Source organism: Chiloscyllium plagiosum, chromosome 31, assembly GCF_004010195.1.
Source record: "Chiloscyllium plagiosum isolate BGI_BamShark_2017 chromosome 31, ASM401019v2, whole genome shotgun sequence".
In the NCBI taxonomy this organism is placed as follows: Eukaryota; Metazoa; Chordata; class Chondrichthyes; order Orectolobiformes; family Hemiscylliidae; genus Chiloscyllium; species Chiloscyllium plagiosum.
The window spans coordinates 17,180,461-17,195,127 of NC_057740.1; the positions used below are offsets into that span (position 1 = coordinate 17,180,461).

Sequence of the window (14,667 nt, forward strand, 5' to 3'; positions counted from 1 at the left end):
TCTTTGTGTGAAAAAGTTGCCCCTTAGGCCCCTATTAAATCTTTCCCCTCTCACCCTAAACCTATGACCTCCAGTTCCACACTCCCCCAACTCAGGGAAAAGACTTTGTCTATGTTCCCTAACCATGCCCCTCATGATTTTATAAACCTCTATAAGGTCACCCCTCAGCCTCTGATGCTCCAGGGAAAACAGCCCCAGCCTATTCAGTCTCTCTCTGTAGCTCAAACCCTCCAACCCTGGCAACATCTGTGGCTTCACTGGAGGCTCACTGATAATGTTATCTAGTATGGTGACGAAACGTTTGAAAGCAAACCTTCCAGTTCAGTGAGCAAGCTTACATCCAGATCCTTGTAAATTTTTTCAGAACTCTTTCAAGTTTCACAACATCCTTCCTGTAGCAGGGAGACCAGAATTGCACAAAATATTCCAAAAGTGGCCGAACCAATGTCCTGTGCAGCTGCAACATGATCTCCCAACTCCTGTATTTAATGTTCTGATCAATAAAGGAAAGCTTACTAAACATCATCTTCACTATTCTATCTACCTAAGGCTTCACTTTCAAGGAATAACAAAGCTGCACTCCAAGGTCTCTTTGTTCAGCAACAGTCCCCAGGACTTCACCATTAAGTATAAAAGTGCTGCCCTGATTTGCCTTTCCAAAATGCAGCACCTCACATTTATCGAAATTAAATTCCATTTGCCACTCCTCGGCCCATTGGCCATCTGATCAAGGTCCTGTTATACTCTCAGGTAACCTTCTTTACTGTTCACTACACCTCCAATTTTGGTGTCATTTGCAAACTTACTAATTATACCTCCTCCGTTCATATCTAAATCATTTATATAAATGGCGAAAAGCAGTGGACCCAGCGCCGATCCTTGTGGCACATCACTGATCATAGGCCTCCAGTCTGAAAAGCAAACCTCCACCACCACGCTATGTCTTCTACCATCGAGCCAGTTCTGTGTCCAAATGGACAGTTCTCCCTGTATTCCATGTGATCTTACCTTGCTAACCAGTCTATCATGAGGAACCTTGTCAAACGCCTTACTGAAGTCCATATGGATCATGTCCACCACTCTACCCTCGTCAATCCCCTTCGTTACGTCTTCAAAAAACTCAAATCAAGTCAGTGAGACATGATTTCCCACAGACAAAGCAAGGTTGACTATCTCTAATCAGTCCTTGCCTATCTAAATATATGTAAGTCCTGTTCATGATTCCCTCCAACAACTTGCACTAATGTCAGGCTCAGCAGTCTGTAGTTCCCTGGCATTTCCTTACCACCTATCTTAAATAGAGGCACCACGTGAGCCAACCTCCAGTGTTCCGGCATCTCACCTGTGGCTATCGATGATCCAGATATCTCAGCAAGGGGACTACCCGTCACTTCCCCAGCTTCCCACAGAGTTCTAGGGACACCTGATCAGGTCCTGGGGATTTATTCACCTTTATGCGTTTTAAGACATCCAGCACCACCACCACCTGTGTAATATGGACATTTTTCAAGATGTCATCACCTATTTCCCCACATTCTCTATCTTCCACCTCCTTCTCCACAGTAAACACTGATGCAAAATACTCGTTTACTATCTCTCCCATCTCATGCGTTCCATACTAAGGCTGCCTTGCTGATCTTTGAGGGATCCTATTCTCTCCCAATTACCCTTCTGTCCTTAATGTATTTATAATATCCCTTTGGATTCTCCTTAACCTTATCTCCTTAACCCTCTTAAGTCTCCTCCTTCTGCCTATCTATTCCTGCTGTCTATATCTGACATACGCTGCTTTATTTTTCTTGACCAAAACCTCAATTTCTCTAGTTATCCAGCATTCCATACACATGGCAGCCTTGCCGTTCACCCTAACAAGAACTTACAGTTTCTGGGCTCTTGTTATCTCATTTGTGAAGGCTTTCCATTTTCCAGCTGTCCCGTTACCTGCAAACATTGCACCCAATCAACTTTTGAACGTACTTGTCTAATACCATCAAAATTGGCCTTCCACCAATTTAGAACTTTAACTTTTAGATCCAGCATAACTTTTTCCATCACTATTTTAAAACTAATAGAATTATGGTTGCTGGCCCCAAAGTGCTCCCCCACTGACATCTCAGTCACCTGCCCTGCCTTATTCCAAGAGTAGGTCAAGTTTTGCACCTTCTCTAATAGGCACATCCACATGCTTTTTCAGAAAATTTTCTTGTACACACTTAACAAATTCCTCTCCATCTAAATTCTTAGACTGGTATTACCATATTATTATGTTTGGAAAGTTAAAATCCCCTACCATTACCACCCTTTTATTCTTACAGATAAATGAGATCTCCTTACAAATTTGTTTCTGAATTTCCTACTGACTATTGGTGGTCTTTAGTACAATCCCAATAAGCTAATCATTCCTTTCTTATTTTTCAGTTCCTCCCAAATAACTCTCTTGGATGCATTCCCAGGAATATCCTCCCTAAGTACAGCCGTAATGTTAACTCTTATCAAAAATGCCACTCCCCCTCCTCTCTTGCCCTCCTTTCTATCCTCCTTATTGCATTGGTTTCCTGGAATATTAAGCTGCCAGTCCTGTCCATCTCTGAGCCACGTTTCTGTAATTGCTATGATATGCCAGTTTCATGTTCCTAACCATGCCCTGAGTTCATCTGCCTTCCCTGTTAGGCCTTGTGCATTCAAATAAATGCACTTTAATTTTACCTTGTTTTCTGCTTTGTTCCTGCTTGCCCAGACTGTTTGACTTGCTCCTTTTCTCAACTTCACCAGTCTCAGACTGATCTCTTTCCTCACTATCTCCCTGGGTCCCACCTCCCCAACCTTATTAATTTAAATCCCCCCAAGCATCTCTAGCAAAACTCGTTGCCAGTATATTAGTCCCCTTCCAATTTAGGTGCAATCCATCCTCCTTGTACAGATTCCAATTATCCAAAAATGTGAATCCTTCTCCCATACACCAGCTCCTCAGCCATGCATTCATCTGCTCTATCCTCCTATTCCTACCATCATTAACTCGTTGCACTGGGAGTAATCCAGATATTACCACCCTTGAGGACCTTTTTAAGCTCCTGCTTAACTTCCTATATTTTCCCTTCCGAATCTCTTCCTTTTTCCTTCCTATGAGGTTAGTTCCAATGTGTGCAACAACCTCCTGCTGGTTCCACTCCCCTTTGAGAATATTCTGCATTGTCTCTAAAATATCCTTGATCCTGGCATCAGAGAGACAACACACCATTGTAATTTCTTGCTGTCGGCCGCAGAAATGTCTGTCTGTGCCACTGACTGGAGAGTCCCCTATCTCAATCGATCGCTTGGAACTTGATGCACCCCTCATTACATTAGAGCCAGTCTCAGTACCAGAAACTTGGCTGTTTGTGCTACATTCCCTTGAGAGTCCATCACCCCTTAAATTTTCCAAAACAGCATACTTGTTTGAGATGGGGATAGCCATAGGAGACTCCCGCACTATCTGCCTCCCTCGCCTACCTTTCCTGGCAGTAACTCATCTACCTGAACTGTAGCTGTGGTTTTTCTCCCATCTAATAACTGTCATCCATCACATCCCCAGCTCCTGTAAATACTTTATTGCCTCTAACAGCCGCTCCAACTGACCCGTGTGATCTGATAAGATTTACATTGGCAGGTAGGGCATTCCATGCTCTTACCACTGTCTGAGTAAAGAACCTGACTGTAACATCTGTCTTAAATCTATCACCCCTCAATTTGTAGTTATGCCCCCTTGTACAAGCTGACATCATCATCCTAGGAAAAAGACTTTCACTGTCAACCCTATCTAATCCTCTGATCATCTTGTATGTCTCTATCAAATCCCCTCTTAGCCGCCTTCTTTCCAATGAGGACAGACCCAACTCTCTCAGCTTTTCCTCTTAAGACCTCTTAAATGAATGCTTTTAATATTTAATTACACTAATCTAGAGTCTGCCTCATTTCCCTCCAGGACTTTGTACACACTGCTGTGAATCTTAACTTCAACAACATCAGACAACATTGAAGAAAAATTTAAAAACAGCAAAATACACAGCTGTTACATAATCATCAGTAATATGGAAATTCTCCCTAATCCCCACATTCGACAGGCAGAGCAGATCGCTCTACTAAAGACATCTTTGCACCTTAACAATCTACAGAAAATAGTATAGTCATACTGCTCTCAAAAAAAAACACTGCTGCAGGCTAACATGTACCTATGTTTTATATTTTAAAATTTTAATCAGGAGACAGATCTCAATAAAACATATAACTAAAAAGAACCCACTCTACTCACTATTTTAAAAAAGACAGCAAAGTTACACTTTGAAACCATGTGAGCTCTCCCACATAGTTCCATTCAAGGTCAGCTGTGTATTTTGCTGTTTTTAAATTTTTCTTCAATGTTGTCTGATGTTGTTGAAGTTAAGATTCACAGCAGTGTGTACAAAGTCCTGGAGGGAAATGAGGCAGACTCTAGATTAGTGTAATTAAATATTAAAAGCATTCATTTAAGAGGTCTTAAGAGGAAAAGCTGAGAGAGTTGGGTCTGTCCTCATTGGAAAGAAGGCGGCTAAGAGGGGATTTGATAGAGACATACAAGATGATCAGAGGATTAGATAGGGTTGACAGTGAAAGTCTTTTTCCTAGGATGATGATGTCAGCTTGTACAAGGGGGCATAACTACAAATTGAGGGGTGATAGATTTAAGACAGATGTTACAGTCAGGTTCTTTACTCAGACAGTGGTAAGAGCATGGAATGCCCTACCTGCCAATGTAGTCAACTCAGCCACATTAGGAAGATTTAAACAATCCTTGGATAAGTACATGGATGATTATGGGATAGTGTAGGGGGAACGAGCTGAGAATAGTTCACAGGTGGGCACAACATCGAGGGCCAGAGGGCCTGTTCTGCGCTGTATTGTTCTATGTTCTAAGAGAGTACTGTACAGTGAGTTTTTCAAGGTTTTACGCTCATCTTTCATGTTTATACAAGTGTCTATTCTTTTCCACAGCTTATGGCATTGGACTTCTCATTACCTTTCTTGCCCTGGCACTAATGCAGACGGGTCAACCAGCGCTCCTTTACCTGGTCCCGTGCACTCTGATCACTAGCATCTGTGTGGCTTGCTGGCGCAAGGAGGTGACAATGTTCTGGAATGGAAGTGGATTTGCGGTGAATACCAGTTTGATATGAGTGAATAGAAGATATTTATTTTTCAAAGTAATAACAATAAAGTTAAGTAAATTTGCAGTTTTTCCAACATACTGGTCCATCTTGAGATTGGCATGAACAGGTTTAACCATGTTGTATTGGGATCGCCTGAAACCTTGATATAACCTTGAGAAAAATCTATTTATGATTAAACATCACGTTGTTGAAGTGTCAGTTTAATTCAAAGTCTGATTGACCTCTGAAGTAAGTAAGACTAACATGTTTATTGGAAACTGTGTTTTGATATCTTGAGTTACTGTTCATTTTATGCTGATTGAGCTAGAGTCTGAGGGTTGGAAGTGGGAATTTGTTTTGCTTCTATCCCCATTGTTAGCATGAAGTACTCCCCAGTAAGGTATAATGTGGACCAGATACAGAATAAAAACTCTCTACAACCCTAATTAGCTCACAAATCAAGTACAGCACTACATTGTAAAATCTCCATGTCCCAACCTTTAATTTTGAAAAGAATATAGTTCATGATACCATTGAGCTATTCCATTATTAACATTGTATGGTATTGGTTGAGCAGACCTTTGTTGTAGTTAATGTTTGATTTGTTTTATAAATAGTTTAACTTCATTTTTATCAGTTTGTCCTTTTTGAAATACAATTCTAATAGTTGTACTGATTTGTTGATATTGTATGTCTATGTTCCTGTTTCTCGAGATTAATTGTTAATTGTTACTGTTGTCACCTGCCGAAGAGCAGTCTTACAGTCCATTTGTCGATTGTCAAGCAACCATATAGTGAAAGCTGTCCTTGGTGAGGAAATCAGCAGGGTCTCTTAAGGCGAAGCCAGGTGTAAAATATCACACATTTGAAGTTCCCATGACCGTCTAATGACTGGCCTTGCATGGATTTCCAATGTCTTGCTCAACCACTGAGCTTGGCTCACTTGCAAAACATCTCACTCCGGCCATTCAAAGTTAAAGCCGTAATGATGTTTGTAGTTCGTATCAAGCAATAGAATGCGGATTGGGTCAGTTGCATTGTATTAACTGGTTGAACTTTCATCTGTGCACATTTGGGGATTCTTTGAAGTTTAAATCTGCCAATCTGCATTTAAAGACATTAGACTATCTTTGTTGTATGTGTTCCATTAGGGAATTTGTATGCACTCCATTTTGTTCAAGCGGGAACTTGAGGTGATTCTGGATTTCTAAATAGTTTGGCTTGGTGATTCTTAAAAGTGATGAATTTTTTTTGTATGTGTTAAATGCCTGTTTATCAAAAAAGGCTGCTCTCTGCCCCCAAGATTTCGTAATTCACTTTCAAATGATTTATAATTTATGTTCAAAAGTTTTGAGCATATCCCATTTCCATCCTTGGAAGTCAACACGTGCCCAGCCCTTTCACAGAATGTGGATTCTGCTTGTTTACTGCCTGAGGGGCCAGTTGAACTGTAAAAGCTGTCCTAATTGTCCATTTATTGTAAGTGATACTTGGCAGTAAGTATGACTGAACGTCCCCGCCTTACCGGAGCTACTGAGGTCAGCTGTAGTGCTGCATTGTGCATCTGCCTGATTGAATCTGAATTTGGTCTGCTGTCTTTTAGGCCTTGGCTCCTGTACTTTTAATGTGGACTCCCAAAACAGGCCCTGGACAGTATGCTGTTTATTTTTGAAACAAAAGACAGAAGGCCAAAAGGCTTGTAAATTTTTCTTGATTAGAAAATTGAGGGGGCTATAAATTGGGAGATAGAGAATCTTGACAATAGACCTGAGGGGTAGAGCCTGCCTGCTGTTGGACATTGTCTCCATCACTATTAGGTGCTTTATTGTATTTGGTGAGAAGGAAAGGGAGCTTTTTTTTTGAAAGTGCATATAACGTTTAAAAATATTATCTCTCTCTTTTAAACCAAATTTCAGACCAGTTCACAAGATGTTGCCTTGAGTGTTTCTTCACCACCTGCAACTGCGTCCAAACTGGTAAGTTGGTTACAAGTCACACTGGCCAAGAAAATTTGTATAAAGTTAATGCATTGATGGAATTCACTTCAAGTGGAAGCAACATATGAAATATCCCTTCTGCTAGTAATTCGTAAACTGATGCTGGATTATATAAAGTGAAAACCAAGAACTTTGGATACTGGAAATCTGAAATAAAAATAGTGAGTACTGGAAAAACTCAACAGGTTTGGCAGTGTCTGTGGAGAGCAAAACAGTTAATGTTTCAAATCCAATGTGATCCTTCGGAACTGATGGGATGGGGAAAGTGAAGGTTTTTATGCTGTAAAATTTGGAAGGGGAGAAGTGAGTAGAGCAGATAGTGTAGGTGCCCCAGAAATAATCCTGGGAATCTGATGTTCTGTAATGAATTATGATCTAGGAGGAGACTGAAGAAGTGTCTGAGAGTTGGCTTCCAGTCTCTACATGGTAGAGGTGCCAGAGCAGATGGCAACATCACCACCCTTGTCAGCAAGTTTGGAAACAAAGTCAGGGTTGGACCTGAGAGAACAGAGTGCAACATGTTCAGAGAAAGACAGGTTAGTGAAGGGAGCAGAGAAATTAAAGTGGCCATTGTCACAGCAACAGCTTTGCAGAGCACCTGCTCCTTACCTTCAAAAGTAACCAATATTCAAGTCTTGAAGACTTATACAGCATGGAAACATACCTTTGATTCCAACCAGTCCATGCCAACCATAATCCCAAACTAAACTAGACCCACTTGCCTGCGTTTGGCCTATATCCTTACAAACATTTCTTATTCGTATACTTATCCAAATATCTTTTAAATGCTGTAACTGTACCTGCATCCACCACTTCCTCTGGAAGTTTATTCCACATATGACCACACAGATCACCCCTTAACCTCCTGTGCTCCAGTGAAAAAGTCCCAACCTTTCCAGCCTATTTGTATAACTCAAGCCCTCTATTCCTGGCAACATCCTGGTAAATCTTTTCTGAATTCTCTCTAGCTTAATAATATTCTTCCTATAACAGGACGACTGGCCACTGTTTGAGAAAGGTGGTAAAGAAAAGCCAGGGAACTATAGTCCAGTGAGCCTGACGTCGGTGATGGGCAAGTTGTTGGAGGGAATCCTGAGGGACAGGAGGTACATGTATTTGGAAAGCAAGGACTGATTAGGGATAATCAACATGGCTTTGTGTGTGGGAAATCATGTCTCACAAACTTGATTTAGTTTTTTGAAGAAGTAACAAAGAGGATTGATGAGGCCAGAGTGGTAGATGTGATCTATATGGACTTCGGTAAGGTGTTCGACAAGGTTCCCCATGGCAGACTGATTAGCAAGGTTAGATCTCATGGAGTACAGGGAGAAATAGCCAATTGGAAATTGAACTGGCACAAAGGTAGAAGACAGAGGATGGTGGTGGAGGGTTGTTTTTCAGACAGGAGGCCTGTGATCAGTGGAATGCCACAAGGATCGGTGCTGGATCCAGTACTTTTTGTCATTTATATAAATGGTTTTGATGTGAGGATAAGAGGTATAGTTAGTACGTTTGCAGATGACACCAAAATTGGAGGTGTAGTGGACAACGAAGAAGGTTACCTCAGATTACAACGGGATCTTGATCAGATGGGCCAATGGGCTGAGAAGTGGCAGATGGAGTTTAATTTAGATAAATATGAAATGCTGCATCTTGGGAAAGCAAATCTTAACAAGACTTGTACACATAAATGATAAGGTCCTAGGGAGTGTAGCTCAACAAAGAGACCTTGGAGTGCAGGTTCATAACTCCTTGAAAGTGGAGTCGCAGGTAGATAGGATAGTGAAGAAGGTGTTTGGTATGCTTTCCTTTATTGGTCAGAATATTGAGTACAGGAGTTGAGAGGTCATGTTGTGGCTGTACAGGACATTGGTTAGGCCACTGTTGGAATATTGCATGCAGTTCTGGTCTCCTTCCTATTGGAAAGATGTTGTGAAACTTGAAAGGGTTCAGAACAGATTTGCCAGGGTTGGAGGATTTGAGCTATAGGGAGAGGTTGAATAGGTTGAGGCTGTTTTTCCTGGAGCGTCAGAGGTTTATAAAATCATGAGGGGCATGGATAGGATAAATAGAAAAAGTCTTTTCCCTGGGTTAGGGGAGTCCAGAACTCGAGGGCATAGGTTTAGGGTGAGAGGGGAAAGATATAAAAGAAACCTAAGGGGCAATGTTTTCACTCAGAGGGTGGTATGTGTATGGAATGAGCTGGCAGAGGAAGTGGTGGTGGCTTGTACAATTGCAGCATTTGAAAGGCATCTGGATGGGTATATGAATAGGAAGGGTTTGGAGGGATGTGGGCCGGATGCTGGCAGGTGGGCCTTGATTGGGTTGGGACATCTAGTCGGCATGCACGAGTTGGACCGAAGGGTCTGTTTCCATGCTGTACATCTCGATGAGTCTATGGCTGGAACTGGACACACAACTCCGAAAAAGCCTCAGCAACATCCTATTCAACTTCTTCATGATGTCCGAACTCCTATATTCGAGTTAGCATCTATTTCCTTTTGCTTTCGGGAATCTTTATCACCTGTTCCACTTGCTCTTTTTTCAACCATTTTTATGGCATAGAACTCCTCCTCAAATGGCACTAGATTTATTTAGGATATCTGGCCAGCATGGACAAGTTGGACGACACGGTCTGTTTCAATGCTGTACATCTCTATGACTATGACTCTCTCCCTGTTCTCCAGTCCTGCTTTCCTGGCACTATGTCCCCACTTACATTGTGCAAACTACTTCTTTACCACTGGGAGGGTTGTAGAAATGGCCTCGTCCGTGTTAATGGAATTGGTGTGTGTAGTGTAAATATGGGTAGCTGGCACAAGAACAAACAATCTGAGCGATTTTATTTGACCTGGAGGTATTGTACGTCAGTGAGTGCAGGGAACACGGTGCAAGTTAATACACTGGCAGCTGAGTTTTGGATGATCTTCAAGTAGTTGTGGAACAATGTCAGACATTAGTACAGGAGTGGAAATAGGTATCTTAGAAGTGGTGCCAATGAAGTATGTTTATTACTGAGCTGTGGTCACTGTTGACATGTATTGAGCCAGTTGTACCGACCCATTAAACTACTGACCTAGAATATATCAGCGAGTTTGGCATAGATTGAGTCATGATACCTAATACTTTCTGGCCTGTACAACCTTAAACTTTACAACTTTAAAGTTGGAAGTGTTTATCCCCTGAGCAATTGAAGAGGTTAAATTAGTTTACATAATTTTGGTTTGCTGTGGCTTCAGTGTCTGCATTGTGTAGTGACCCACAGTTGTGCATCTGATTACAGTTAGTTGACTTAGAATGGTGTCGCACTGACCATTACTTTTATTCGTTTGAATGTTGCAGGAAGAACTCTCTCCACAGCCGATATCTTTGGCTTCTGACAGCTGTGCACAGCCTTGTGATCAGTCCACTCTGACAACTTCCCACCACGAGGAGGAAACTCTGACCAATCCACCAGCAGAATTCACAGGATCTGCCAATGAAAATGAAGCTACATCCAGTGAGAACTTTTTGCCAAAAGATATGATCTGCCAGTCGTAATGCTGATTATTTACCTGTATACAATTTTTAAAGATGCTGATAATGGGTTTATATAAAATTGAATAGCTCTTTATTGCACGTGTTAACTGAATCACATAGTGGAATGCCAGTTGAGTATGTTTTTTAAACTGTTGAACAACTCTCAAATTCTCCAGGCCAATTTGTAGTGACCTCCTTCCTCAAACTGTTCTCAATCCCACACCAGCAGGGTGAAGTATGCAACAATCCCAACTCAAATTTCAATCTGCATTTTCAAACTGTATGGTGATCACCCTTGCTCTCATTTATCAAACTATTTGCACTTTCTTGTCATTAGTGCCAGTTATAGAATGAACTCCCTCAATCTTCCCTTAATGTCAAACTATCAATCCCCATCATGAAATGGTCTTCATTCTTAGAAGAGCTAAATGTTTGTACTTTAGGATGATTTGTTGGAAAAAACTTGAATGTATCTCACTCTGGGAACTTCTGGGTATTATCAGTTCAACTAGTAATATGCAGGTTTGAGAGTCATTGCACAAATATAGAGGTACTAACCAACTTTATTCTTTACCATAAATGTCAAACTACTGACCTCTGAGGAGATTTGTGGTTATGTCCTTAAAGTGTTAAGTAAGACTCCACAAATAAGGTCTGATATTTTGTACATTTCTAATTGACATCTCAGTGGGGAAATGCCTGTGACCATCACTGCACCATTAACTGGACAGACTAAATGTTCAGAATTTAGTCATCAGTGATGTTATCATTTAGATATCATCTAAACGAAGTACGTATCAGTGTTTTGGGTTTCTAATGACAGAAGCCATACGTCTAAAAGTCGTGCTTGTGACACAAACATGGGACCAGTAAAGTGTTTGTTCCATCGAGTCCAGAGTGCATTAACAGAGCATTGAGGTAGAACAAAATTTAAGTTTAGAACTTGATAGATTAGGTTGCCATTGCCACATGACCTCTTTAGAAGCATTTGTTTAAAGTCTTGCTCATTTCCTTGCTTTCCCAAAATGTGACTGTAGAAGGCAATTATCTTGAAGTTGCCAGCCATCCTTAAGTCTCTCATCCGAACAACATTTCTTGAGTTCATTCATTCAGGTGTATTCTGCCTGAAGACAAACTCTTGGCTTGTTGTTGACTGATGCTTCATCTTTGGCCATTTATCTTTCCAGTGTTTGTCAGTGATGGTTTGTCATTGCCTTGCACTCTCATCGTAGGGTGAGGATGCAGGTCTCAATCCACCACAGCCAGATTGGAAATTGAACCCACAGTGTTGGTGTTAATATGAATCATGTGCTAGCCATGTAAGCTGACTAGCTCCTAAACTCAGTTGTGACTGTATCTGACATCTAACCTGGAGGCAATTGTAGGAACAGTTGAAATGAGTTGCAATTCATCCTGTGTTAAATTAATTCAACACTTAGCTTGCATTATTTATGTTGTTCCACATGTTGATGAAGAAACAGAAACTGCCCCTGTGCTTACATACTTTGATAGCTCAGCAAATGTGTCTGCTAATCTCTTTTTGAATTACAGCCTCACATGCTATAAAAACACACATTAGTAAGAATTTTGGCTGAATGCTTAAAAAGGTTGATTCTTCTCAGCAATCTGGTGTGGAGCGCCTCGTGCTTAACATTCATAAATTAAACCAGAATAGTAAATGTTGTCAGTGGCCATCTTACTGCAAAGTTAGATGAAATGCTGAATGAATGATTGACCTTGAGCACAAACCATGAACTCTAATTCAAATCATCCCCCAAATTAAAAATAACATAGATTCCTATAATGTGTTCGGATCATTAGTATTTTTAAATTCTGCATGGAAATACCTTACCTGTGAACACTTTTTGAAGCAGCTAACATTTCTCCAATTTTGTTAAAAGCCTTCATTTGATTTTTACAATCTGCAACAAAAGCAAGAATTTATATTGCAGATCAATGGCTCAATCTGAGGTTAATGCCAATACACTGGAATTAATTTATTGCCCCGTTTTAGTGGAAGTATTGCAGCAAAACATTTTTAACTTCACCTCCCTCCCAAGTGTTTTTCTCTTTCTCCTGAAAATGCTGACTTTCACATAATTATGGATTCCCCATATGGGTAACCCCATTCAGGTGGCTATTCAAATGTGTGCCACACTGCGACTGCTGTCAGTTGACTGGGGGCATCAGATCAAAACCTGACCCTGTCCTTTGAAGACACACCTTCCTTCAGAACAGCCTGGATATTGATTGAATGGGAGTCCTGTCCGATATTTTATTATGTTAAACAGTTGAACATACAAGTAGTCCTTGGCATACTCGAGTCTATTTGCAAATCGATTTGTGCGCTGATGGGAAGACATGCAGGACAATATAAAATAGTCATTTGTAAGTTCGTATGTTTGTATGCCGTATCTTTAAAATTACACCCCTGTGTGGGATTGTGTTGTCATGTATGAGTATTCATAATTTGGATGTTGTAAATCAGGGAGCCCCTATATGTTGATCTTGCACCTCTGCTGGTATCAAACTCAATTCAACACTGGCATCTCTTAGCTTCTTAATGCCCCATGACTACCTGAGATTTCCCATCAAAAATAATGTACAACTATTATTGGATCACTGGTAGAAATGTTTTAAAGAATGCTTGGAACTTCGGGTTGTTGGAAAAAAAAACAATTTCTAAAAACAATAAGCATGTTTAATTGTGCTCCTGAAATGTACCTTTTATTAGCAGAAAGCATATTCAAGATAGTTGGATAGGATTTTACAATATTTGGATTCTGATTGGAGTGAATTTAATAGGCCTTTTCCCAATTTAAACTATCTCAGGCTTGTTTATTTTCAGTCTTTGTCATCACTCAAATAGGCAATTGGGAATTACAGCAAACTTTGTTTTAACCGGCACTTTATCAACCGGCATTCTTGATAAACCGGAAAACATTGTATACCTCAAATACCGCGATATATCGTGATATCCAAGTATTTATGTTGTAAATAAAGTATCACAGTGATGTGTCTACCCTCTGCATTATGTTTCTATTATTTACTGTGTGTTTTTACATGTTTTGATGCTTTTACATAGTTTTTTTGAGGGTTGTTGATTCTTTGCTTAATCATGGTTTACTGCGGTTATGCATAGCCCCTTGATTATCCAGAATATTTGATCAACAGGTACACTGGTCCCATAGGTGCCGGTTACTAAAAAGTTTGCTGTATAATGAACTGTCTTAACCCCATGTGGAAGTGTTACCTTTAGTTGCTGAATGCAAATCTTCTTTTCTGTTCCTGTGAGGTAGAGCTAGTGGATGTGCAGTAACAGTTGGTACCTAATGTAGAATTGCATTGGAATTGCATTGCATTCAGCTCAGTGGCAAACCATTTGGCTCAACTAGACCATGCCAATATTTGTACTACACTCAAGACTCCTACTGCCTTTCCTTATCTAACTATCAGTAGAACTCTATTTCCTTTCCCTTACAGCTTTATCTAGCCTTATTTTAAATGCATTGATACTTTTCATCTGAAACCACTCCCTGCAATAGAGTGTTCCCTATTCCCACCATTCTAGATTTGTATTCAGAATCCCTTATTTAATTTCTTGGTCTCTAACTTTGATCTTCCCCACAACCAAAAACATTTTCTGTAAACTCAATCAAAAACTAATAATTTTCAAACCTTCTAATGGGACATCTCTGCCTCCTCTTTTCAAGAGAACAGTGACCCACCTGTTTGACCTATTTTGATAGGTACAAATTTCTGGTGTCATCTTTATCAGTCTTTTCTGCATTGTTTCCAACACTCCTATAGAATATTTTTTAATCATATGGTGATCAGAAGTGTATGAAGTACTCCTGGTGTGGTCTGACCAAGGTTCGATTCAAATTTAGGAGAGTTTTACTTTTCAAATCTATCTCTCTAGAATTAACTCTCAAGCTTTCCATACCTGAGCTTTAGTTTTAAAGGCTAAGATATTATTTTAAACTTAT

The 14,667-nt window shown here is 40.3% G+C and overlaps 1 protein-coding gene across 4 annotated transcripts in view; it reads left to right on the top strand.

The window, feature by feature from the left end:
* The window catches only part of sppl2 (signal peptide peptidase-like 2), a 47,291-nt gene extending 33,590 nt beyond the window's left edge, over positions 1-13,701 (top strand). For 2 of the 4 annotated variants that reach the window (XM_043721053.1, XM_043721054.1), the window contains exons 14-16: positions 5,008-5,168; positions 7,079-7,138; positions 10,502-13,701. In XM_043721053.1, the coding sequence (XP_043576988.1) occupies positions 5,008-5,168; positions 7,079-7,138; positions 10,502-10,699 (419 nt within the window). In that variant the 3' untranslated portion in view covers positions 10,700-13,701. Of the gene's footprint in view, positions 1-5,007; positions 5,232-7,078; positions 7,139-10,501 lie in introns of those variants that run through there. The other 2 variants (XM_043721056.1, XM_043721055.1) reach the window with 2 other exon arrangements.
* Positions 13,702-14,667: the final 966 nt, after the last annotated feature.